A 26967-nucleotide genomic window follows, 5' to 3' on the forward strand; every position below is an offset into this window, starting at 1 on the left:
TCTCCGCTTTTGCACTGCGGCGGAACACGACACTTCGACTGCGGCGCACTTCGACGGATCCCAGAGCTCAATAAATACAGATGTTTTCTGTCTCTCCCGTCCGAATTCTTTGCCTGCACGATCAGCCCGCTGCGCGTTTAGGGTTGCAGGCAGCGCTGCGCGCAACGCCCGGACGGGGACTCGTCGCCGAAACCCGAATACCCGGACGGGCTTGCCTATCACGTGAGGCAGGGCATCTCCCGTCAGTCTTTCCTTTTTATTTTTTTATGACTAGGCTTCACGATAGTCACGTGACGCTCCCTCCTAAACTTTTCTTTCCTCCATGCAACCCAGCCGTTTACCTTCCCTCTTCGCCTTTCCGAGCTGTGGGTGAACCTGACTATATACCATCCGCACATCGTCACTTGGTTCGCTGGACTGAAGAACCACGCCCATTTCTCTGCGAGACAGTGGTCTTCTTCTACTCCTACAAGCACTACTACTACAACTACAACTAACTACAACAACTACTACAACTACAACTACAACTACAATTACTACAACTACTACAACTACAACAACTACTACTTCTACTTCTCTTCTTCTACTTCTACTTTTACTACTACTAGTACTTCTACAACTACTTCTACTACTACTACTACTTCTACTACATCTACTTCAACTTCTACTACTAGTACTACTACCACCACTACTACCACCACCACTACTACCACCACTACCACTACCACCACGACTACCACCACTACCACTTCCACTACCACTACTACCACCACTACTACCACCGCTACCACTACCTCAAACACCACTACTACCACCACTACTACTGCCACTACCACTACCGCTACTACTACTACTACCACTACCGCTACCGCTACTACTACTACTACTACTACCACTACTACTACAACTACTATTACGACAACAGGCGCATTTCTCTTCGAATTTTCACTAGATTCCGATGAACAGCACCCAACAACGAATCTAGCAAAACCCACCCCGCCTTGTTTCACCGTTCGACTTTTCATGCCCACAAACAAATATGAAAATCGGACGTTCCTGAATCGGGGCACCAGCGCCGCAGCCTAAAGCATGACTATACTCACACTGTGTTTATCGTGCTGGCAATGCAGATCACATCACCATTGGGGGCCACAACAGATATTATTCCCGTTCCGTGGTCATCGTTGTCGCGGTTTTCGGGCCCGTAATAGCTCGTTTCGTGTGACTTGTCCGTAATCTTGTTTCGCGCCACCCTGGCGGCGATCTTTGGATTGACCAGCTCGTCCAGCGCCTTGTTCACTGACTGCAATGTGTGAGCGAACAGAATTATTTCGCTGCGACCCGAATCGCTTTACACGGCGGAATCGAGCGTGAAATGTCCCTTTAAACACCACGAACTAATTGGCCTCTGGCACAGTCACATTGTGAGGTATTTATGCAATCCCGAGGTGTGGAAATACTGACAACTTTGACATTTAGATCCGCAATATCCGCCCGTGTTTGGTAGTGTACGGCGGGCGCAATGTATGTGTCACAAACTCGAGCGTACGAGGTCTAAAAGTACCGTATGGCCGGTATTCAATGGCGTGGAATGCATGCAGGCAACCAAGTGTGCGCCGCCATATCTGTGGCCAAGCGTCTGCTGCAAGGCGACGTTGTGCGCACGGCCCGCAGATCAGGCACCCCTCTTCTCCTCCATGCAACCGTGTGAGTGCGCCGTCACTCGTTACGTCGGGCTCCGCGGGATGGCGGTACTTGTCCATGTCTGTGGCGCATCGGCCATGTCTGTGGCGGTTTCCAGTGTTGCCAAGCGAAGAAATCGACCGCTAAACTTTTCAACAAATACCATCTATAGGTTTTTCATAATATTGTACAGCGCCTAATTCTTGTTACAGTCGCCCGATTCATTCAGTTTCGGTTCTATTCGCCCCGGGAAAACCCTGGAACTCTCTCGAACGAGGCGGCGGTAACTCCGCCCACTCGCCGGCTCGCCGGCAAGAAAATAAAAGAAATAAAACCTCCGCCGCTCAGGTTTCGCCGAAGCTTCGAGCGCTTTCGAGGCTGCGAGCGTAGCTTTGCCAGTGCTAAGGCGCGCCGATGATTCCAGAAGGGAGAAAGAGGGAAGTTGTGCGCTCGACGGCGGCGGGCGCGTTGTGTGTTGTGCCCCCTCTCTCCGCGCCGGCGCAGTTATAAAAAGAGAATCCGCGCCGAAGCAGATTAGTTACGTTTGGACGTCGTGATGTAACAACGACTTCTGCCAGTTTGTGCACCACACCATCGGCGACCCGCGCCCTGGAGGACTCCAACGTACTCCCGGGCCTCGAATCACCGTGATCGTCTCGGACGGCCTGGCCTACGACGAAGCCACGCTTCACAGGTAGCCGAATCGCCTCCGACAGCGGTGCATCGTCCGGCCCGGTCGGTGGATATTGTGGGACTTTGTCTCTCATATGCATCGAACTGTTCGTTTTCTTTTTAGTTAACTGCTCTACTTCGTAATATCTATTTGTTAACGCTCCTGATTGTATCATTTTGTTTAACTTTGAACTGTTTCCCGCAATTGTATTCGTTATAAGTTACCTCTCGTTCACGTTACATGTCCTCGTGCTTGTACAGTGTTTTGCCTGTCCAAATATAAGTATTTCCGTTGTTGCGTTCAAGGCTCTGACTCATTCTTACCGCTCTGTTCGGCGAAAGCCGCTCATCAGACGGCCACCCCCTTCGTCACCTGTGCCCTGTAGATTCGGTGGGGTTGTTTGCTCGCTTGAGTCGACTCCCCATATCTTCTAACAGCGCACCCAATTAAGGAAACGGCGACAATTTCTGGCGTCCGCGACAGGACGTGATGTGAGGATGTGATGTGAGGCAAGATCGGCGGAACAGCGTGGCGGTGGCGGATACATGTATCTCAGGCGGGAACTTTGTTTGTCACGCGCCGTGAGTGCCTGCCTCCCGTTCGCGATCACGACCCGGACGGCGTGATTCGTGAAAGCCGTCGAGCATTGTGCTCGCATGCTTTGGGAGTTCCCAAATAAACGGCTGTGCTTCGGCACCACTGTTTACTGTGTTCTCGTATCGGCGAACCTCGCTGGGCTGCCGTAGGCTCGGGAGCCCGCAAGGTTGACATGCCGGTAGCTAGCGTGGTGGCTTACGCCGGAATACTGGCTCGGTCGCCCCGAAGAATCCCACAATTGGCAGAAGTAATTTTGATTGCGCACTAAACATTTTGGAATCTGAAAGGTGGTTCTGCCCAGTGTCTAAACGTGACACTTCCGCAAATAGCTCCATCCGATTCAATGTATTGTTCAAAAACCACGCAAAGAAAGAAGAAAAGCTGCACTTTAATATTGGTTTAGCTGACGACAAGTTTTTAAATAGCTTTTTTTTCATCCCAGGTAGTATGTTGCCAAATGGTTTACTGTCATGGTTTCAAGCATTCGTTTTGGCAGCATAATTAAGATTGGTAGGTCTAAAAGTCCCGCTTTTGAACGTTCTCATGCCCTGTCGGGAAAACTGTTTGGGTTCAAGGTGCTTTAAGTGATGCCCTTTCATTTGGGATAGAGAGTATATACTCCAAAAACTGGGCTGGCTGTCCTTTAAATATACCGCTCAGCCACGATATAATTCAGATGCGCCCGATTTGTGAATCCTTGTTGCTCACATATTTCGTTTCCGGTTCGTCAGGATCGCCGATGTCAGTGCGCCGGCCGAAGCCGAACTTTATCGCCTCCACGATGCGGTGCAAGTTCTCTTCGCTGTCGTCCAACCGTCCGTCGGAGCGGAATGTGTCCATCACCTTCACCACAAAGGCCAGCACAGCGCCGGAAGCCGGAGGTGGTGTGGTGAAAAGCCGCTCGCCCGTTTTCAGTTCAACAGTCACAGGCTTCGCTGCTTCGGGCTTGAACGATTCAAAGTCTTGCTCGGTGATAATCCCACCTGAAAAAAGTTGGAGGGACATCTACGTGTTTGTATCCTAACATGTAAGACGTGATAGCGATACTTCGACTCCCACACAGCGTATTCTTACGCAGTTGGTGCGTTTACGATCTATGCTTCACGAGTACGAAAGTTCATCGAAAAGAGACAGACTAGCAACAAGGGTTTTGAATCGCCGCGTCCCAGGGGAGGCAAAGGCTCTCTGCGCTTCTGTGGCTTAAAATATGAGCGTGAAAGGTGGCGGATGCGAGCTGCTGGTCAGTTCAAGCGAGGAGGAGTCAGTGTCAGTGTATCAAAGTATTGATTATGTTATGTCTAGGCTGGACTGAACAATGATTTCTTTTTCAAAGAGAGAGAGAAGATCTTTGTTCAGGAAGAAATAGCTGTGGTTTAGGAAAATGGGGCAAAGAGATGACAGATAGCTCAAAGGGGGAAGCTCAGTCTACGGCACCAGATGCAGCAGCGCCTTCCCTTGCCTTCTCAATCAGCTCGCACTGATCATTAGGTAACCAGCCAGTCCAATGCGCCTTCCATGCCTCGAAGAAGTGGAATATGTATGTTGGAACTGTTCTCCCCTGGTCATGCCTTTTGACATGGCTAGGTTGCGTGCAAGAGGGTAGATGTTTCCCCTATTTCAGTAGAGTTTTAAGTTAATGTCCCATGTTGACACCGAACTCCTTAACGCACGTGAATTTTTAGACACTTGTGTTGGTTTTTGGTCCGCAGAGTTTGTGATTCTTCAGCATTGAGAGCTCGTTGTAGCAAAAGGAAAGATTGTGTTTCTAGGCATAGGATGAGGATTCGTTCTAAACGTTCTTCAAAGAGGGCAATGTGGTAGCCGTGGCCACAAGGAGCACGGTATGCGAGCTTGTGTGGCTCTTGCATAGTGCGTCGTTCTGTTTATTCCAGACGATTGGATCGGGGTGTCCACGGGACGTTGTTAACTTTCTGCGTTATGGATAGGAATATCTTACCGAAGCGCTTAGGTATTCCGCCTCCAGAAAACTGCGTCCTTTGAGTCTTTAATGATATTACGCTTCTATTTGATACTTCCGCTATTGGGATTGCCAAGAGGATGGCTCCAACTTCTACTCCTTTTTATTCTTGTATGTTGGAGGGTCATGCAGTCACAAAGATTGCCACAGTATTCATCTACGACAATTGGTGCCTCGTGCTTTCTTACATACCGGCGTCGGTGTATACTGTGGTCGCATGATATCGGGACTTTCCTCGAAAGAACTTGATCCTGCCATATCGCCTCTTCTTGTGTAGGATTGGATCCATATTTAAGATAAAGGAGAGTTTTTTTTGCGGGGTCACTGGATCAGTAGTGCCATGTCTTTCATGGCGAGCAGTAATTTCTTTTCGAGGGGGGGGGGGTGTCTTTTTTTCTTCTGTTTGGAGGCGCCCGTTTGGGTCGCCTGTTTCCTTTAAAAAGGGGGTATAATGGCCCGTCTTGATTTTGTTTTTGCATCCATTTTCTTGGTGACAGGAGAGTGATTTCTCCGATTTCTTCAATGCGTTATGAATACACAAGTTGAGGACATATTCATCGTCATTGTCACCAACATCCTAGTATTTAGGACTACCGCAGGGCGAAGGGCTCTCCTGCTGACCTTCACCCGCTCGTGTCCTGCGCTTCCCGAGTCCATTCTTTCTTCTGGATATTGTTATATCATCCCTCCATCGACGTAATGGCCGTCCCCCCTTCTAGACCCGTCTATGGATGTCCCTTATTGTTACCCCGGTGGTCCACTTTTGTTAGTTCGTCGCACGGTGAAAATTGCGAGGTTGGGACAGGCCTTATATGCTGTCTTAATGATGTTTCTTTGGTGCGGGTAAATTTGTGGAACGGCAGGCTCTGCAATATTTTGGTCATGACCAGTGGTTCCGTGAGTCTTACCGTTTCTTTTATCTTTTTCTTGCTTTCTTTTTGGTTGGACGTTTTGTTTATAGGCAATTGGTTAAAGATTTTCTGTTTTAGATGCAAAGCATCTCTTGCTCCCGGCTCCGTCGTCCATCCATCCGCGTGCCCAGAAAGACACCGGCAAAACTGCCGCTCCAGGAGCCCTTTAAGGGGAAGCGTGCTCGTCTCGTGCCGGCCCAGGAAGACACCGGCAACACTGTCGCTCCAGCATCTCATGGTCGGGGCTATGTCCCTCCCCTGTTGTGGCACCGTCCACACTCCCACTGCGCATGCTCGGCTCATCTCGGGCCGGCCCAGGAAGACACCGGTAACACTGTCGCTCCAGGAGACACCACTGGGCTTTCAGCAAGCCGAGCATGCGCAAGGGGGGTGTGGACGGCGCAACAACGACAAGGGAGGGACATAGCCCCGTCGCATCTAATAAAATTACACCACCTTCCCGTAGGGGAACCCTGAGTAGTATGCGAAACAGCCATGGGCTCAACGACGAACTGAAAGCTAACGGGCACTTGAATCGACCCCATGGCTGCTTTGCCTACTACTCAGGGTTCCCCTAGGGGAAGATGGTGTAATTTTTTGGCCATTCTGAGTTTGGAACTACGGCTCGTGTTTAGAGCCCCGCCGAGCATTTTTACGTGACTGTTATCTGGGAGAATATCCGTACATATCTTCAATTTGGCCGCGTGGCGCCATCTGTCGTTTACCAAACCGAGCTTGCAGCGGAGATAGAACAGTGGAAATATTGGAAAAAATACTTTGAAAACCTATGTGATTACACGTTATACAGTACGCTTTGTTTTAGTTATTTCCTGCTTATAATCTATGCCTTCTTTGATTTCTGAGAGACCGAAGTTAACCCTTTGCCCCCTGTTTTAGTTAGGTCACCCAATGTTGGTGCCGGCATAAGTCCCGGTGGAATACACGCCGCGGTGGCTCCGTGGGTAAGACGCTGCGCTAATTAGCCCGAGTATGCGGGTTCAACTCCCGGCAGTGGCGGCCGTTTTCCAGGTGGAAGCGGGAACAAAAACGTCAGTGTGTCGAGATTTTGGCGCCCGTTAAACATGATACAATGGTCGGAACTCTTCGAGATACTTCCACTACGATGTACCTCGTAGCCCACGTGCACCTTCGGGGCATGAATTATCGTAAATTTATATTTTTTGATCATCTGGTCGAAGCACGCTTTGGTGCGATGGAGTAAGTTGCGGGCACGGCTGGAGACTGTGTCTGCCGGACATGCTACCACCGACTGGGCATAGAACAAACTTCATCGCGCAGGCGCGGCACCTGGTTAAAACGAGTGTCCTTCCTCTCGTATCCAACGTTGTATTAAGAATAAGAACAAGAGAACAAAGTAGTTTATTACATCGAAAAACATCACAAAAACATGTTGATGAGGCACCTACTGTCCCTCCTTTCCAAACTACTGTTGCCGTTGCGCCATATTACAGATTCAGCGGAACCGTCAAATCTTGCTGCCTCAGTCGTAGCAGAGTCCTTCAATGTTTTACGGGTTGTAGCTTCCGGGTGGCAGCGGTGACGTATTTTCGTGGACGCCTGAGGAGCACGGCTTTTAGCGGACGGATAGGAGCCACGCGGGAATCGAAAGATGATCCTAATAACGCTATCGCGTTAACAGCTTTCACGCTGATTCCAAGATGAACTGAATGACATCCGGAGCAACTCAGTGGGGGTTCAAAAAAACGAACGTTCATGAATAGCGTTCATCTTTAAGGATTCCAGATTGTCTGAATGAATTCACTGCCGCCCACTGCAATGCGCCTAGCAGACAGGATGTGGCCTCAGCGCGCAAGACGACATTCACCTTCCAGGCAACTCTAACATTCAAGGCCTCATTTCAAAGAGTGTGGGTACCAGGGAGAGAGATAAACACGAGAACCACGCTCACCTCCAGCTTTGAGTTCTCTGACAATAGCTTCTATATCCTCCCCGGAGTCGAAGTAGCGGCCACGCTGCTCGCTTTGAGCGATTCTGCGCATTGTCTCGGCCAGCTCCTTGTTCGTGTAGATGTCGCCGGTCTCAAAAAATCGTGACGTTTTCCGGTTGGTCAAGTGCTTGCTGCAAATAGATAAATTGATCAGCTTTACGACACACAAGCACAAGAAAACTGCGGGGCCACTTAAGCTTTGTGTTATGACGTTGGTCTGCGGGAGCTTTACCACTCGATAGAACTTGGTTGCTGGCTAGCCGGTTCATGGCACACGAAAGAAGGATACTGCGCGAGAAGACGAAGACGAAACATGACGGCCGCAAAACGACCGTAGTCCTGTCACCTTCGTCCTGTCCTCTCGCGCTCGTCCTGTCACCCTCCTGTTTCGTCTTGGTCTTCTGGCGCAGTATCCTTCCTTCGTAGTCACACTACTCGCTAAGGTATGTCCGCGAGTTATTGTCCTTGGGTCACGTGCTGCTCCATCTGGTGTTGCTGAGCGTGTCATGTCACCGAAAACGGAAGGCGCCGAACCTGTCATTGTATCTTTTAGGTTAGATTTAATTGGCGCATTTATTTTTTTCAAAGTACCGCTGGTGCAGCAGTTCGTAGCGCTTCGCTACACGAGATAACCAGTTTTCCCAACGACGGAACCTCTTTCCTGGACGAAGACAGTGCATTCCGACTGCCATTTCCGACGATGTGAAATGTGGATGCAGGCGGTAGTGTAGACGCTTTGTCTATTGCTGTAAGCGGATCTTGGTACACCGTGTTTTTCACCAACTGAGTCAAGTACGCCATCCGTGAATGTTGCTCACGTATTCCAGTTTGGACAATTAATTCCTTATTTCAAGGATTTCGTAGAGACGACACTATGTCGTGACGTATACTTATGAACACCACAACGCACACTAATGGGGACATAAAGGCAACCTACAACTTTATAACACATCACATTCATTCATTTCATTTTTTCATACTGCCAGCCCTGTTTGGTGTTTTACAGGAGTGGAAATAATAACAAGAAGAAACCATAGATGCAACGGAGTTGCATAGAATCCTTAAATCGCAAAGCCATATGCAACAATGAAATACGACATTGTTGTAATCCATCGGGACGTTTTTCTTACATTTAAGAGCTATTGCAAAACTTTTGAATTCCGCGCCACATTGACCAGAAAATCAATGAGAATTGCACAAAAAGGATGACACACAGAAAGAAGACAACAGGACGAGCGCAATGACGCGTATTGTTGGCAGGGGGGACGCAATAGAGGCCAGCACTAAAACATGCAGAGCTATCAGTGTGTTAAATACGCGTTCTTTTAAGTTTAACGACCAAACAGAACTAGAGGACACACTACAGTTGCCCAGTCATTCTTCTTCGCAGTGGCTTTGGGCGGAGGCGCCGCCATCGCAAAAACAAGATTCTGTGACGTCATATAGACGTCGCCGGACAGTGGCTCGGCCGTCACCACTGCTCAATCTGTTTTCCTTCATATTTTAATTTATTGTTCACGTCTCGCGATCACATCGTAGTCATTGTTGTCGAGGCAGAGCTCTCTTTTTAATGAACCAAACTTGTATTTTGTGTTCCTAGAACCTCGAAACAAACGTACACATTCGTCCTGAATGTGCTCCTCACACTTCAAACACCGATTCTAGCGATCCCTGGGGAGTCGCAAGTGGCCGAATAGCGGTAAATATCCCGAATTTATCCTGATCTCTGGACATGCACATAGAACCGCCGTATTCCCGCCGTATACCCAATGCCACCCCCACTTTATGGTAAAGGAGGCTGGCCGGCTCTACTGCAGAAGTTCAGCGAGGACTGGTTGAATGCATGGATATAACCCTGTCGACTACCCCGGGAGCTTCGGAGACTTCCTTATAAAAATAAAGTCACTTCTTTCTTCGCGTTAGAGACGAAGGGAGTACCGGCCATTGTCCCTGTAGAGGACTTATATCTCTATTCTACTGCAGGACGGGGTGATGTCCGTCTTGAGAAAAGGGATCATTATACCACTGCAAGAAGACAGCGTCGCTTCATTCTACTCTATTACATAAGCATTTACAAATATCTTTCGTGAGGAGAAGTACACTCCCGACTTTTTTCCTACCAAATGGTCAGAGAAGAGGAGGAGGATAACCGCCATGCTCCCTTTGAGATCATGACCATAATTCTGTTCTTGCGTTTCACGCACTCCCGTGTGTGAGGATCACATCATTCCGATAGCTATGACGATGCGGAGTAACCTTAGTAGCTGCAAATTTTTTGTTAAAGAGAGACAAACATGTCATTCTATAAAACCCACCACATCTTCAGGGTGCGTACTACTGCCAGAAAGGAACTCACAAAAAGCGTGCGCTTCGCCGCTACTCTATTGCCCAATGGTATATGAAGGTACAATTGAGGTATACAGAATGTGCAACGAGAGATTTTTTGCGCCAAGCGCACATCATATTCCACAATAAAAAGCAAGGACGCGTTCCTCTAAAAAATGAAAAGACAACTACTTTACACATCGAATGGAATGCCGCTAATAAGCCAACCTGGTTACGTTTTACATTGCAGAGAAAAACGCTGTCTGGCAAGGTATATTCGCGCTTTAATTTGGCACATCGTCGTTTTGTGCTGGTTCAGAAAATAGATCCTCTTTAAACCGTAATTTTGAGTGAGGATTAACCGGAACAACATTAACCGCTTTTGTTTGAGGAAAATGCTGCTTAATCCCGATAGCAATGACGCCAATTTTATCGCAAACTTGAAACAGATAATTGGCATGTTTAAAACACATATGAGGCAGTGGCGACTTCCGACCCCCTCATCGGCGATCTCTCTGTAACTAAGGCACCTTCAAGAAGCATGACTTGGCGATTGTAAATAAGAAGCATGACTTGGCGATTGTAAATGGGCCTCTTGTTCCGTTTCATCGTATCACTTGAATGCTAACGTTCCGTTAAAGCAACGTGTCTTATTCCTGACTCATAACATAACACGCCATTTCTGTCCATTAATGGGCACCTGAGTTTGTTGTCCCCATACGTCAAAAGCGCAGATAACTTCGCCCCCATTATGGCGTTAATCTCGATGCCATTTTCGGCCAAATCGATGGCGTCATCGAAGAGGTCTTTCCATGGCACACGGCTGCCGGTCACGTTGAGTATAAGCTCGTAGCCCTTCAGCTCGCCGAATACGCCCACGGCCAAGGCACCTGCAAATCAAGCAGCTTGTCACCTCGGACACCTCGGATGCTAGGTGTGTAAGTGATTGATTGGAGGGTTTAATGCGCCGAAGTTGCACCTCTGCTGTGAGGCGCGCAGTAATGTAGGGCTCTGGATTAATTTTGGCCGCCTGGGGATCTTTAATGTGCGCCGAAATCTTGACACATGGGTGCTTTCGTTTTTCGTATACATCTGAAAAGTAACCACCGCGGCCTGGAACGAACGCCCGTCCTTGGACGGGCGTTCGTTTCAGGACGGGCGTTCGTTCCTATTCTAATTGAAGTAATTGAGTACTATTAATTAAAGCTTTGCAGACATATTAACGGAGCGAACACTCTTCAACCTTATCATGTTTCAGAAAAGCAACTTCGCATAAACAGTTCACAGCCCGAGCTGGAATGGGGTATTTTGCAGTAGTACTTGATTTCCGCACATTTTACCCGTAACTTCTTCAAGCTCTCACTAACTGGTAGGTTGTAAGAGTACAACAGCAATCATCAATGCTTTTGATTAGACTTTTTACATTTTACGCAACCGCGGCGGCGCTTTCCTGATGGAGACGAGAAGCGAAAACGCCCGTTTGTTCGATGTTTCGCCGCAGGTTATATAGATCAGCAGATGGTCAAAATGATTCCGAAGCCCTACACTACGGCGCGCCTCATCGCCTGCATAGCGTCGCGCGTTAAACCCCACAATCACAATCACGAATTTTGCGCAGTTTAGAATATCCGTCTTGCCTAAACGTTTACAGCCATTCTCGCTGAAATTCGTTGCTCTACTTTTTCTGTGCTAAAATGTACCGATCTCTTGCGGAACAAACACACCTGCTCTTATTGTCCTGAATCCTCAATATTGGTATGGGTGTTCATCAGGTAACTTCCTGGGTATTAAAGGGGCTTAGTGCCCATATTGTTATCCTAAATACTCATTTGTTTGATTGATTGATTGATTATAGGGTTTAACGCGCCGACGCAACGCAGGCGATGAGGCGCGCCGTAGTGGAGGGCTCCGGATTAATTTTGACCACCTGGGGATCTTTAACGTGCGCCGAAATCTCGTACACACGGGCGTTTTTGCTTTTCGCCTCCATCTGAAAAGCGGCCACCGCGGCCGGGAATCGAACCCGCGACCTCGTGCTCAGCAGCGCAACGCCTTACTCATTTGTTTGTTTGAGCAGTTCGTCGAACATTTGGAATGCGAAAATGAACCTCGAGATGAAGCAATTTTCCGCAAACCAGAAAACCTCTCTATTCATAGGCAATCACCTACGTCTTCCTCAGCCACGTGCCAGTCTGAAAAAATAGGCCTGGACCACAACCAACTTTGTAGATATCGACCTGCCCATAGTAGCCGGCGACAGTGGGAGCCAGCGGGCCAAAAAAAAAATGCTATATAGGGACGGCACGCTCCGTCATGTGGCGCTAAATTGCATCCCCAGCTTCGACAGCCTCGCCTCGCTCGCAGTGCGACGTGCGACTGCTCGCATAAAGTGCAGTGGTCGTACCAACCAATATCGATTGTACCGATCCGTACCTATAACACTCACCAGCACCGGGAATTCGCTGTTTAACCTAGTCCGATTCTTAGCTCTGCAAACTTTAACGTGCGCGACTCGACCGTGTGTTCACCAAGCGATTCGCTGACAACCCGTTTGGTTTCGTTCGCACGGACGGTTTGCGAACGCCTGTGGTTTCAATCGGATTTACGCAGTGCTCCGACGCGTGCAATCTGTTGATGCGTCCTCGCATGGCTTTCCGCAACAGTGATATCGATGCCAGGCCAGCGAGGCAGTACTTCTGGGAGAACGTCAGACGGATAGTAGAAGTGTGGAAGGTCCAGCCGTGTGTACCGGACTGGCTTTTGGAAATGGAAAATGTATTGAACATGCCGCGTTTTTAATTTGAGCTACGCTAGCGACCATAGCGTTAGCGGTTTTACCCTTGTTGTTCATGCCTTTTTGTTTTTGTTGATGTACAAACCCAGCAATAAAGAAAAAATCCGTTGATGCGTCCAACGGCTTCATAATAAATAGCGACGTGCAAGTTGACATTGATGCACAGTAAACATTCATTTGAATTGCCTATACCCAGCCCCTCACCCTCCGGATGGGAAGCCGTTCTTTCCAGCTCAGCCTTGGACGACCAGCGTGGACTGATCGACCGGGCAAGACGGATCGCAGCAGCAAATGGGGCCCTGGACTAAGGGCACCACCCTTTGAGGGCTAGATAGACTGCTTTATAATAAAGTTTTCTACTACTACTACTACTGCGGTGAAGGCACATTTCACTTTCGTGTTCTACCGGTTCCTATGGAAGGGGAACAACCACATTTTTTTATTAGTACATGAAACAGTGCGCAAAGCATTTCTTCGTAATTATTTTTTTTCTTATCCATGCAATGGAACAAAACGCGCTCAATCTTCGTGTTTGATTTTTTTTTCTGATGCACGCGTGCTATAAGACGCGTAGAATGCTGCGGAACGTGGGGAGAGTTAGCAACTGTGGGCGCTTTTTACGGAAATAGCCGGGTGAATGCGTGCTGGCTGGGCACCAGCCGTGCGCGTACTTTCCCCAATCTTGCGAAGCAATGATTTGGCGTTTAGAAAAAGTCTGACATTTGCACACAGTTGTGCCCACAGAAGGTGTGCACTTCCCCCAGGGTGAATCGGCAAAGACTGAGCACAATAAACTCAGAAAATGCCGGAATAACAACGACGGCACCCCTACCATACGCGCATACAGCTGCAAAATTGGACTAACTGCAGCGCCAGCCGGTGCCGTGGCCTTTGGTAGAACTAAAAATATGGCCGCGTATCTGCTCTTTTGTTGCAAATGTCGACAAAAGGCGCTGGTCGACTGTAGGTGCTTCCAAGTGTATGACTCCCTTCTCTTTCCCGTTCACCTCTCAAGCTGTTCCTCTCCCGTCTCATTCCTCCCAAGATAACAGGCTAGAGGTTTGCTCAAGTCACTTTAAATTTACCGCTTTTCACTGCTCCAAGTCGGGTGACTCGATGCCTGCGCTACCGTACGGCGGAAACGGGCGTGAATCGAGACTCACTACTACAACGTTTATAGAACAACGTTGCCTTACTCCACGAGTGTTCCAAGCGGAACGTGGGAACTATCTAGTGGAACCTTTCGTTGCTTCTGCCGTATGATTTCTTAAATGTCGCCAGGAGCGCGGGCAACAGCAGGCGACGGTTTTCTGCAGTTGATGTAGTATTTCATTTGTTATCGTAAAAACCAAGCATCCATGATTTTTTTTAATAAACTGCAACTAACAGCTATGTATTGATTTTCTGCATCATGTTTGCGTAATGTCTTGTTCTTGTTCAACAATGTTGACAAGTATGAACAATGACACCAGATTTAGACGTTCGGATTTGGCTGTGGGTATATAAGACTATTGCGCAGCTTCTGTTCCACTTTGGCCGGGTGGCTGAATCGAGTCACAGAGGGACAGATAGACAGACCATAATTTCTGCGTTTCAGTAGCCCAAGAAAGACTATCGTCTTTAAAAACCCACAAGCCATAACAAATTCGGCACGCGAAATCGCCGAGCATGGGCAGATGGCTATCTATAAAGCCGGCCGTGGCCTGGACACAATTGGTTGAAACTCTAAATGAACCTGCATTCCAGCAAAAAAATTGGCATATCCTCTCCTTCGCCTGTTGCCGTACGCGAATATGGAATGTGCAACCGAAGTGTTCGGCCTGGGTGCGGTAGAACTGTCTTTTAACAAAGGAGTAGCATTAGAATAACTTTTAATTGATTTTTCATGTCCGTTGCCCAAAACGTTTAGCGCGAAAAGAAGAGAAAAGTGTTTTAAGTAGCATCTACTTTTCGGTACTAAAATCTACAACACGATAGCGCAACTTCGATGCCCAGAGAGCGTTTCGGAACGGACTTTGTGCATTTACGATCTATGCTTCACGATCACTGAACGACAGCAAAGAAAGAAAGGCTAACAGGAAAAATTTTTAACCGCTGTGGCCCAGGAGAGACAGAGGCCCTCAGCGCTTTCCTGACTTAAGATGTGAGCATGAAAGGTTGCGGTACCTAAGTTGGTATGCTTGGCTTGAGAAACGTGCACATGGGGCGCTGGGCGGTGGCCGTGAAGCAGGCGCACACGAGCGCTCGGCATTTTTTTAAATTTTACTGCACGGCGGTAGCCGCAGTTTCCTTCAAGACAGCTGCATCATCTTTGGCTTCGTGGCAACTTCTTTTTCCTTCAAGACGACTGCCTCATCTTTGGCAGATGACGCAGTTCTCTTGAAGGAAAAACAAGTTTATTGGAGCGAACTTGCGCTACACTAACAATTCAAAAATACACAGGCGGCGATGCAGTAGTCAACAAAGTGACGTGCGTAGGCGAGTGTCGGCGAATCGAATGCCGCGGCGTCTGCTCAGCGGGCATTTATCTTTCGGCGCTGATGTTTCTCGAACCATCCAATTCCATCGAGTACATTGTAGATAAGACTACTCCATGCTAGTGGCATTAGGGTGAAACATTCTCCCCATCAAATGAGATAATCCGTGCGGTGTAAGAAAGAAAGAATGGAACATGCGCCCCACTCGAGACACAGATAACACAGCCCGGCGCAGCCGGGCGGTAAAAGCAAAAGCAAACAAATACAATGCATGGTTCCCGGCAATACGGGTGCCCTAATGCGCGTGTTAGACCCCAGTGTCTAAGCCCACTAGAGACAGAAATTATCAATTTGTTTGGCAAAATACACCCATTCTAAATATGGTTTTTCCACCACGACTCATACGTCCACCCTAGCCTTTGGCTAGGCTAGGCTGTTACAGCAACACTCCGCGGTTTCCTTCTCGCAAGTGGTTTGACGCTTACCCACAAGCGACGCATTAGGGTTCTTTCCGAACATCTCCTTCTTCGCGGCGAGTGGGGCCCTCGTTCTTGCCATCAAAGAAGTGGCACTCTGCGTCTTTCTGCGAGCAGCAGGAAAACCAGCAAATGAGTTGACCACCGCAAAAGTGGCCCAACAGTCCCCACCTATCGTGCTGATTACAAAGGAAATTTCACCGTAAGATATTATTGCGGGAAGGAACAGTGAAGTGACCTATTTTTGACTCACGTATGACTGCATTGTGTAAGTTAAGTCCTGTATTCCTTTATTTCGATATTTAGAGGAAACACAGCCCAATTTAACTGCAGTGCATGGAAGAGGAGGAAACCTCTGCACACTTAACTGCCACCTCACATGGACGTTACAATGGCTTTTTAGAGCAGTTTGTCACCGTCTCCTTTTTTTTTTAGTTTGGTGATCTTCCCGTACAACTTGTGTCCTTGCACTAGTCTTAGGGTAGCGGTACGGCCACGTTTAGTGTAATTTGTGTTCTTCCTTGATTATAAATGTACTGTCTTGCACTTAGCCTATTTCGTTCCTTACAACTTGTAATCGTTGTACGTACTGCTAATGTGCGTGCTTACGGTACTTTGCGCTCTTTTTTCAATTATAAATGTACACTGCCTTGCACTATCTGATTTCTTCAGTTTTTTTCATTTTCCCCTGCAATAGTATTCCTTATATTATACTTTTATTGCAGCCATACATGCAAGTTTAGGATCATCTGTGCGATTATAAACCTACTCTCCCTTGTAATTGTGGTGCTCGTGAACACTGTTCATTCTGTGCTCATTATCTACACTGTTTGCAGTTCAACCAGAGGATCAAGGACTCATCCCTTGCTATGCCGAAGAATTCGTACCTCTTTAGAATAGCCCCTGCCCGCGACAGTCTGGGACGATGACCTCTGGTGTGGTGTGAGTTCAACGTCTGTGCGTAGATGACACATTGCCGCATGATAGCATTGCCACACTAGCAATTCCAACCACGTGGGAGCTGCCATTCAAGAATCCTCCTCCCTCCACATACGCGCAATGGTAACCTTCCTTTCCACTGCACACCGGACGTGACGCACACAGTGGACCACAAAACAGTGCAGTTGAAGAGAGCAGAAGACGTCCATGTTAAATGGTCTGCTTGCATGCCTCGTCGGCGCAGGCACTCAACAGAAAGACCCCAGAATTGTACTGTAAGCATCTTGTTTTTCCAGCACTCTCCCACCAAGTTTAGAGCGCACAATACGATTTAGGCAAGCGGCTGAGAGAAGCAAGCTTCTTGCATCTACCTGAACACGCTCCGGGAGCGTGCGTTTCCTCCCATAGTAAAAGCGGACCAAAAGAAGACCCAGAGCTAAAAGCAATGGAAACCACCTCACATACCAATACCCAAAGAAAACTCCCCAAACTTGCACAGCTATAGCCTGTGGAAAATACTGCTCAGGTTGCGCAACCTGTTGCAGCACTCCCACAATATACCGCTAGTCCTGGGAGTGCAAAATCAATGGGCGTACAGAGACAACACCACAAAAAAAAGTTATGGTAGGCAGCAGAAGACCAGACTACTGGTGTCCTGTACTAGGAACCGGCCCCACCCATCAGCGACACCAGAAGTCCTGTGTTCCAATGCAAGTTTATGCATTCATTCATTCATTCATTCATTCATTCATTCATTCATTCATTCATTCATTCATTCATTCATTCTTGCAATGACACAAAGGGTCACTGAAGCTAACGCTTTCCTTACTCCGCTTTCCCCACATAACAAGACAGGTGTGTACAAAGATTATTCTGTGTGGTTTTGTTTTCAATGCTCCGAATCTACGCTTTGTGTAAATGGCGAGACCTCAGTCAATATTGCTGCAGATGCGATTGTGGAGCTTTGCGAATATTCGCCCTCAGCCATGGTATGTACCACAGGTATCGGCTGCTCTCACACATTGTGTTGCACCGTGAACCATGGCCAGCTACGTAGAGAGTAGGGCTACAGTTCCACCATGCCCTCCTTGCCATCGCCGTCGCCTCTTGCCCGAGTCGTGTATCCTCCTCGCCAAGCGCGGTGTCTTTCTTCCTCTCTGAAATTTCGCAATGCCCCGCGCTATTCGGCGGCCACCTGGGCGGAGCACTGAACCTGCGCCCTGATTAGCGTAGAGGCGGTGTAATAAAACCTCATTTTCACTACCCACCAATAATGTGTGTCCTCAGTCTGTGACGTATAAATTGCGCCACTTCCCTTATAATTCCACACAGCAAATCCCTAATAACATTGCGGCTCCCACCAGAAAGCCAGATTGGCTGTACACAAATGGTCTCAAACAAGACGGGGCGCATGCGCAGAGAGCAGTGGAAGTGCGATCAAGTGCGAAACATCCCCCTTGCGAGGGGCACGATCAAATGCAGAGCATTTCCGGGGGCGCACGACGTTAAGTAGTTTGCGTTACGTTAATGTTGTTGCGCTTGTGGCAACTGCTGACGAGAGAGCCCTCGTCAGCAGTAATTTGAATGAGTCCAGGATATAAGGCGTGTTCGTAGCGTCCCATTTTGTGTCGGCTTTGTGGCGCAGTGGGTAGAGCACCATGTACATTGCGTTCCGCCCGCAGGGTCGAGGGATCGCAACCTGGCGCCGGATACTATTTTCTTTTATATAGTGTAGGGGTGGGGTGCGGACAACGACGGTGCGGACTACAACGGGACAACGCGGGTGACATCGTGAGTTACTGAAATGCTCTGCATTTAAAAGACAGGATGCTCAGCTACCAATGAATAACACAATACTAAAGATTAACAAGGAAGAAATACCCAGACTGCGGATCGGAAACTCGGCACAAAAGGGAAGACGATGTAGCGTAAACTACAGGTTGGAACCTACCCAAATCCGCTAGTAGACCGCTACTACTTAGTAATCTCTACCCAGGTCAATTTGAACCTAAATGCAAAGTATTGTACGAATTTAGGTTCAGATTACCAACTAGCTCGAACCCACACGTTGTTAAATGCAAACATTCGAAAAGCTTGGCAAGCATGGTCATCATAATATTGACGTGCCCACAGATATCACACGGCACACGCAGTAGACACATAGGAGGCTTTGGAGCTCAGCTCAGACCTAGAGCCACCAGATAAGGTTTCAGAGTATCGGCACTGTTTTCTCTCATTGTTCTGGGCCGAAGCCACAATAATTGGTCACTCCATTTCACGCGACATTTGTTTACACTGAGACGATTCACGGGCGCCGCCATTTTGTTGTTTACTTTCGGTGGTCGACTGCTGCAGAAATCCTGCTCTGCGGCTGCACGTGACTTACGTTGCTCAAACACGAATGAAAGATACCGCGCTTCGCAGCATTTAAGCTGCAGTAATGTGTCCGAAGACGCTGTTTTACTGCGTCATCGGCAGTGTTATGTACAAAGGACCCGGTAAAAGTTAGCGGCGAGGCCGCAGAAGCGGCAATCTGGCGACACTGATGAACACCAATATGGCCGCCGCTTTCCCTTGCGTGCCTTTGCGACAGTACTCTAAAATTTAATCTTGTTTAACGGTTTTACTCAGACATAGAAGCTCAACGGAAGATCGTCAATCAAGCTGAGGCAGCCGCCAGGTCCCAAGGGAGCCTGGCCGACTCCTAAACAGGGTTTTTTAAAGAGCTCACTGATTGATACGGAATAGAAGTTCTCCGTCATCATCATTATCATCCCTCTTGACATGGTGGAAGTGCTCTGAGTCTTATCAGCCCCGGAACAGGCGACACTAATAATCTTTATGCTATTCTGCTGCTCACGAGCTGACGAGTGCTCTCGTGGCTGCGCCTGCTCGGCCATTTTATAGCGAAGCTGTTAGCCGTCTGTTGGTAACCATTTTTGTGCTGTCTGCGTGTGAAAACCGACGGAGGGTAGAATGAGGTGGGGTATAAGTTCATTTCATTAGGATGAGGTCTTAAGCATGGCAGCCTAACTCAACGGGCGCATTACGACAGTGCATTACTCCAGCGCTTGCGAAAGCGAATTTAGAGACTCAGTTCATGGTTGATGAAGTTTCAATTTCTATGTACTGTACTTAGGCTGAACCAGGCGTTGCGGTGCATAACCACATGAACGCGCATAGTGCAGAAAAAGTTCTGCACAGCTACCATCTGTGAATTCGAAACTAAAACTGGGGTGAAACCCTCTGCAAAGTGCCAAAAATGAAAATGAAGCTTGAATTACCCCAGTTACTTATCCCAGTGAGCTGCAGAATTTTGATGTGCGCCCATTCGTCCGGAGTAGCACTCTTTTTTCGAGGCTTACCGGTTGTAGTACATGCCCACGAATCCACCTCCGAGGCCGCAGTAGTGAGGCAGTGCGACGCAAACGCACAGCAGGGTTGCCACTGTAGCGTCACCCACCGTCCCGTTCCGGTCGAAAATCTTCCTGCGCGGATGATCGAAAGGTCTCTGTTCATATATACGTGCCGAGCCACTGATGTTCGGCATTTTAAACTGATTTTTAACTCGCTAAAAGTGCTACTTCATCACCCCGCAATTCCACTTTGAATGGTGACAGCCAGAGTGCCAAAATATCGACAGGTGCAACAAAAATTGAACGACTGCAAATATTGAACGACTTCATACAACACAGGATGCATTAAAAAGGTATGATATAATTAAAATAGTGTACATTTATGAATTGCGCCTCGCACAAACGTACTATTTTTATTGACCCAGTATCGGACATTTCCTAACCTCATTGGCCGGCCGACAATACGAGAGTTCAAATATAAACACACGACGCCATCATGTCTGGAAAACGGCTTATTTCCGTACCAGTTGTGAACTACAAATGTTGGCCCATAACCTTCCGTCAGTTTTGAATAAATATCAAAACATAGCCAAATTCTCACCCAAATGAGTTCGACATCTCTCGGATTTGCAGTATAATGCTCGTTTGATTATTTGTGTTTCCGTAATTTGAGATCTGTGGTTTACATATTTCGACAATTATGTTTCGAATGACCTCCAGTAAACGGTATTTTCACCTTGTCTGTTTTTGTGTACTTTTTGTGAAGAATTGTGAAGTTACGAAAATGTGTTAAAATTTGTTTGTTTTATTGTAGCAATGTACTTGGCTATGTTCAAGTTTAAACTCATATGTTTGTGATCCTGCTCGTCGCTGAGCCTTGTAGGGCTTTCTTGGGCCCCTTCAAGCTGCTTACGCAGCTTTTACCCGAAAAAACAACCCAGCCTAACAGGAAATAAAAATTGAATTGAATTGAATTATAGGGGATAGGGCATGCACACGCAGGCAGGCTTCACGCGCTCACCACTGACATTGCCGTTGTGCTAGGGGGGTAAGAGAGATTGCAACGTGGATGGTCTCATGGCCGAATGCGACCTGTCAGCTGTCCTCCGTGGTTGTGCGGTTTGGGTTGGTTTTCTGCACGGACAGTGAGACGGCGACGGTCGAAATAGCGTTGCATCATGGCGACCAAGGGAGCAGTCATAGTTTATTTCGCTCAATCGGCCGAAGAAAAGCGGACAGTCCCACGTTTATCCTCTACAGTTAAACAACCGTCCTTCCAAGTTCCATTCGATCAGCTAAGTGTCTAAGAAGTACGCTCAGTCGCATATCTCAAACAGACCTGTTTTGTTTCATGCACTCCTTGTGCTGCGCCCATCTTAGCTGGTCATCCTTCTTCTAGAGTGAAGAACAGTGAATTTTTTTTTTCTGATTCGTGTTGAGGACACTTCGTACTTACTGTGGATGAACACCGGTCACATCTTTATCCGGGGACGGAGGTTCTACCCATAGTTTCATACGATAAAACGCGCCCCTCGAGAGCGCACCTGGTGACGTTGGTGCACTGCTTAGCCCCGGTGACTGCCGCCCATCCGCGGTAGTGCCCCATGATGGTGGACGAGACGAAGCGAGGTTGGCGAGGTGGCAAGCGGAACCGGTACCGGTCGTACGCGTACGCCATGGTGCCAATCACCATCAGTGCTAAGAGGACGCAGATCGAAAACGTTGCCATCATCTTGGCGCGATGGCTGAAGTGCTGCTCAGGGTGTTGGCGGTGTTGCCTGCAGGATGACACAAGGTTAAACTTGATGCCTGCGCTACATTTGTCGAGCAAACTACGCCGTCGATACGCTGAAACTTGAAATATTCGCGATAGGCACGTACAGAACGCTCGCGGTAGTCGTTAACGATTCTCATTCTTATGTTCTTCCAACTGACTCGCCGCGGTGGCTCAGTGGCTAAAACGCCTAGCTGCTGAGCCCAGTGACGCTGGTTCTATTCGCGACCACGTTGTATACTTTCCAGATTGAGGTTAAAAGCCAAAACGCCCGTGCGTCAAAATTTGCGCGCACTGGAAGGATTCCGAGCTGGTGAAAATTAATCCGGAGCTCTCCACTACGGCTCGGCTCACAGCCCAGGTGCAGCATGGGCGCATGCAGCCTCCAAAACATGAAAATCTACCAACGGCTGCGATTTTACGAAAACTTGAAAATCTACCAACGGCTAATTTTATCAGTTGCTTCAAATTATTCTGATGCGATGTCGCCTTTACAAGCAACTGCCACAAAAGCCATGGATTGGTTTGCGGCTAATGTCATCACGGTTAATACTTCAAAAACTCGGCTTATTTGTTTTCACAGTCCATTGAAGAAAATTCATCTTGCTTACTCTTTCCTTCTACACACATCTGATTATTTCCCTTGCAATTGCACATCAATAAATTGTACAAGTACCGTAAAATATCTTGGCGTACATTTTGAGAGTGATTTATCATGGAAGACGCACCTCGCCTATGTTTGCCGGAAGCTTCGAGCTGTGTCATGCCTGCTGTATAATATCAGATATTTGATGCCGATGTCAGTACGAAAAACTGTTGTTCATGCTTTGGCCTATAGTGTGCTTCGTTATGGTGTCACGGTTTATGGGTTTTGTGCCTTACGATGGAAAAATAGGATTGATTCTATTTTGCGTTCACTACTGCGTAATGTGGCGTACGACCTGGGCCGTGCCAGGGATGTTCACATATTTGCCATGTTATCATGCCAAATTTCGACTCTTTATTGCTACAAACCATTGTATTGAAGCATTACTAAAGTAGTAGTTTTAAGTCTCCGTACATTCCAATGCGCTGTCTCCGCCCTAAAGAACCGTATCTGATACCTAAATGCGCCACGAGATACGGTAAAAGAAGTCGAATTTATTATGTGCCCCATGCCTTCAATCAACTTCCTCCAAACTACCTCTCTTTTCGAACTAAGTATAAACTAAGGAAAGCATTGAGACATTATATTGTATAAGTCCTTTCAGTATACTGGTCATGTTTACCTCATTGACTGCCCAGTAAACAGTGTTATGCTTGTTTGCTAGTTGGCTACAAATTTCTGTTATATTAGTTTTCTTTATGTAGCATGTTTGTCCGCTCTGCCAGGCACTGCCGTTGAAGCCCTATGAGGCTTTGGTAGGCCTGACTTCTGTACAGTTTCTCTTTTTGCTGAAAACAAAGTATTATTATTATTATTATTATTATTATTATTATTATTATTATTATTATGCGGGAGGAGAACCGGCTTCTGCGGCGGGATAATGTGGCTGGGCTTGCCCATCAGGCTGCAATCGTCGCGTCCCTGCGTGAGGAGGTTCGCTGCCTGCGAGGGGAGCTCGCCCGTCCGCCGCCTTCCCCGAAGCCTGCTAGCCGTTCCACGCTACCGGTGACGTCACCCCACTCCGGTCTCCCCATGAGGTCGTCGTTCGCCGCAGCTGCCGGCGGTGCAGCGGGCGAAGGCGGCCCCCTCCTGTCCTCGACGAAAGCTTCGGCATTCTTAGAACGCTCCAGCGGTCAACCAGGTGCGGTGCTGAGTGATTTGAGTTCCGCATCGGACTGCCCCTTGCCTCCGCCTCTACAGTCCGACACTGCGAGTAATGGCCCGCCGGTGAACTTAGTGAAGAAAAGAAGCCCTCCTCGCGTTGGTGCATCGGAAGCTTCTGAGTTGGTTGTGGTGCGCCGACCGCCGAGCTCCAGGGCCATGTTTGTTTCGAAGTTGTCGGCTAACACGACATCTGGGCAACTGTTGGCCCACTTGTCGAATGTGCAAGTAACGCCATTGTCGTGCAAACGCCTTAAAACCAAGCATGACTCCTATTCCTCTTTTTGTGTAACTGTTGACGCAGAGTGTTTCAGGCGCCTGTGCGACCCGTCTATGTGGCCAAAGGGCTGCCTCTTCAAGCCGTTCCAAGGCAAGCTCCACCCTGGCATGGTGCACAGCTGTGAAACTTCTGAGAATGACCAGTAAGAACGACACTCTCGACATCTATTATCAAAATGCTCGGGGTCTACGTACTAAGTCCTCCGAATTTCTTAGAAATGTTGTGTGCTCCAAATTTTCTACTATTGTTATTACTGAAACTTGGCTTTGCGATGATATATCATCTTCCGACTATTTTCCTCCGACCTATGAAATTTTTAGAAGTGACAGAAAGTTAACTGGGCCTAAGCAAAAGGGTGGCGGTGTTCTCATTGCCATCGATCGCTCAGTGCAATGCGTGCGGCGTGCAGACCTCGAGACTGAGGAATCAGTCTGGCTTGAGGTAGGCCTCAAGAGGGGCGAGAAGCTGCTCATCGGTGCATTCTATATAACCCCGGATATCTTACCTGCTGAATATAATCTCAAGCTCACATCTATTGAAAATGTTTCCAATTCACACTCCAACCATAAGCTAATTATACTTGGGGACTTCAACACCCCAGGTATTCACTGGAACAGTCTTTCATTTCAGCATAAAAACCATTATGCAGCGCAGAAATGCACCATGTTATTAGATTTTCAATCATTCACCTCCTTGCAGCAGTTCTGCCACATAGAAAACTTCTGTGGTAATGTCCTAGATGTGTGCTTCTCGAACTTGAAAAACGTACAAGTGTGTGCCTCCGAAATATCTCTTGTACGCCCCGACAAGTTTCACCCCCCTCTTATTGTCTCTATCTCTGTCGCTGCCCAGCATTGCTATGGTGGTGTTGACGATTGTGCAGTCCCGCGATATGCTTTCAAGCGTGGAGATTATGTTGGGCTCTATCACTTTTATTCATCTGCTGAATGGTCTAGTGTTTTTGATGTCAATGATGTTGACGAACAGGTTCGACGTTTTACCGAAATTGTCAGGAGTGGCATGGAAAAGTACATCCCTTTTTATAAGCCTGTTCATTCCAAATTTCCCCACTGGTTCTCTAAAGAACTTCGAAGTTCGCTTAAACTTAAGGACAGTGCCCACAAAAAGGCCAAGCGGTCTGGGCTTGACAAGTGGAAAGCGGATTTTAGTCGGTATCGCTCACTTTGTAAAAGCCTCTACCGGCGTGACCACCAGCTCTATATAGAGTCGTTAGAGGCTTCTGCGTCTCAGAAACCGGCTGACTTCTGGAGGTATGTACGCGGCCGTTCTAAGGCGTCTAAAGAACACATTAGTCTGATTAATTCCGATGGGGAACAGGTTGAGGATGTCGCCACGAGCTTTGCTACGTACTTTCATTCTGTCTTTCAACTGCCAGATGGTCCCGACGAACGCCTATCGTTTAATAATATGTCTAATTTTAGTACACTTATGTTCGATGAAAAACTTGTCAATGATAGCCTTAAACGGATGAAACCGTCATTTTCCTGTGGTGCAGACGGAATTCCAGCAGCCCTCATGAAGGCTTACGGCAACATTTTTGTGCCTGTCTTAACTTCCATTTATAATAACTGTTTGCTTTTCGGCAAATTTCCTCGTGCATGGAAGATTGCTCGAATTTTTCCAATATTTAAGTCTGGTGATAAGTCAGCCGTTACCAACTATCGCCCAATCTCACTCCTTTGTGTCGCCTCAAAACTCTTTGAGTCAGCTCTGCACAACGTTCTTGCTGCCTGCGTCAAGAACGTTCTGATACCAAATCAGCACGGCTTTTTCTCGGGTCGATCGACGGTTACAAATCTTGCAAGCTTCATGACTCAGGCTTCGGCTGCAGTTTGTGAAAACGGCCAGTTGGATGTAATTTATTTTGACCTCAGTAAGGCGTTTGATGTAGTGAACCATAAATTATTAATTAACAAGCTTACTATGTCCGGTGTTGATGCAAGTCTTGTTGCCTTGTTGTCCAACTATCTCCTTGACCGGTCCTTTTACGTAGATGTAAACTTCAAAAGGTCTAGTGTTTACACTGCAACGAGTGGTGTACCTCAGGGTTCTGTGCTGGGTCCACTATTGTTTTCTATCTTTATCAATGATGTGTCAACAGTGTTAACAAAATCTTCATTTCTTCTCTATGCTGATGATGTAAAACTATTTAGGCACATTAGCAGTTTTCAGGACTGCTGTGCCTTGCAGAGGGATGTGTCGGAATTATCGGTCTGGTGCAGCAAAAACTGTCTAATTTTAAATCCAGCTAAAACAAAGGTTGTCACGTACAGCCGGAAAACCCATCGTCTACTGTTTTCCTACAGTATAGCGGGAGCTCCTTTGCAAAGGGTTGAGGAGATTAGGGACCTCGGGGTTCTTTTCGACAGTACCCTCTCTTTTTCTTCTCATATTAGGCTCATCACCCGGCGAGCGCTCCGAAGTCTTGGAAATGTGTGTCGGATTACAAAGGAATTCTCTTCTCCAGATCCATTTCTAATGCTATACAATGCAATATGTATCCCCCAGTTAGAATATGCTTCTGTTGCCTGGAACGGCATCTCCAAATCTAGTAGTGAATTAATAGAACGTGTGCAGAAGAAGTTTTTATCCATATTTAAGCACCGTCATCACAATCACAGTCCGGGTCCTGATTCTGACTTACCCATAGTTCCTTCCATTCCTTCGTTGACCTGCAGACGTATGCGTGCAGACCTTACATTTCTTCACAAAATTGTTCATGGTGACCTTTCTTGCGCAGACCTGCTTAACTGTTTAGAGTTTAGTGTTCCACAGAGGCCCACCAGGTCGCATCGCCCTTTCTTGACCGCTGCGCGCAACTCCAATCATTCTCCTGTGCGCAGAATACAGAATTGCTACAACCGCTTCTCTGAACGCCTTGACATCTTTCAAAGCTCCTTTACAATT

General features: G+C 47.7%; 1 protein-coding gene across 1 annotated transcript; it reads right to left on the reverse strand.

Moving 5' to 3' along the window:
- Window positions 1-1099: 1099 nt before the first annotated feature.
- On the reverse strand, window positions 1100-21856 carry LOC144159975 (scoloptoxin SSD14-like). The gene is made up of 7 exons (XM_077691606.1): window positions 21723-21856; window positions 20188-20310; window positions 15893-15990; window positions 10837-11026; window positions 7773-7942; window positions 3662-3936; window positions 1100-1303 (listed from the first exon to the last, which is right to left on the reverse strand). Exons 1-7 carry the CDS (start codon window positions 21854-21856, stop codon window positions 1100-1102), a joined length of 1194 nt encoding a protein of 397 aa, XP_077547732.1.
- Between the last annotated feature and the right edge of the window lie 5111 nt (window positions 21857-26967).

Source organism: Haemaphysalis longicornis, unplaced genomic scaffold (genome assembly GCF_048455015.1).
Source record: "Haemaphysalis longicornis isolate Haplotype H1 unplaced genomic scaffold, Haemaphysalis longicornis Haplotype H1 scaffold_10, whole genome shotgun sequence".
In the NCBI taxonomy this organism is placed as follows: domain Eukaryota; kingdom Metazoa; phylum Arthropoda; class Arachnida; order Ixodida; family Ixodidae; genus Haemaphysalis; species Haemaphysalis longicornis.

Bases quoted from the DNA above. Each gene is read 5' to 3' on its own strand.
- LOC144159975 (XM_077691606.1), bottom strand. From the start codon at position 21,856: ATGGCGTACGCGTACGACCGGTACCGGTTCCGCTTGCCACCTCGCCAA. The intron at 20,311-21,722 runs GTGCGCTCTCGA...TCATCCGCGCAG, and splicing joins CAGTGCACCAACGTCACCAG to GAAGATTTTCGACCGGAACG. The intron at 11,027-15,892 runs GTAAGCGTCAAA...CTTGATTTGCAG, and splicing joins CCCTAATGCGTCGCTTGTGG to GTGCCTTGGCCGTGGGCGTA.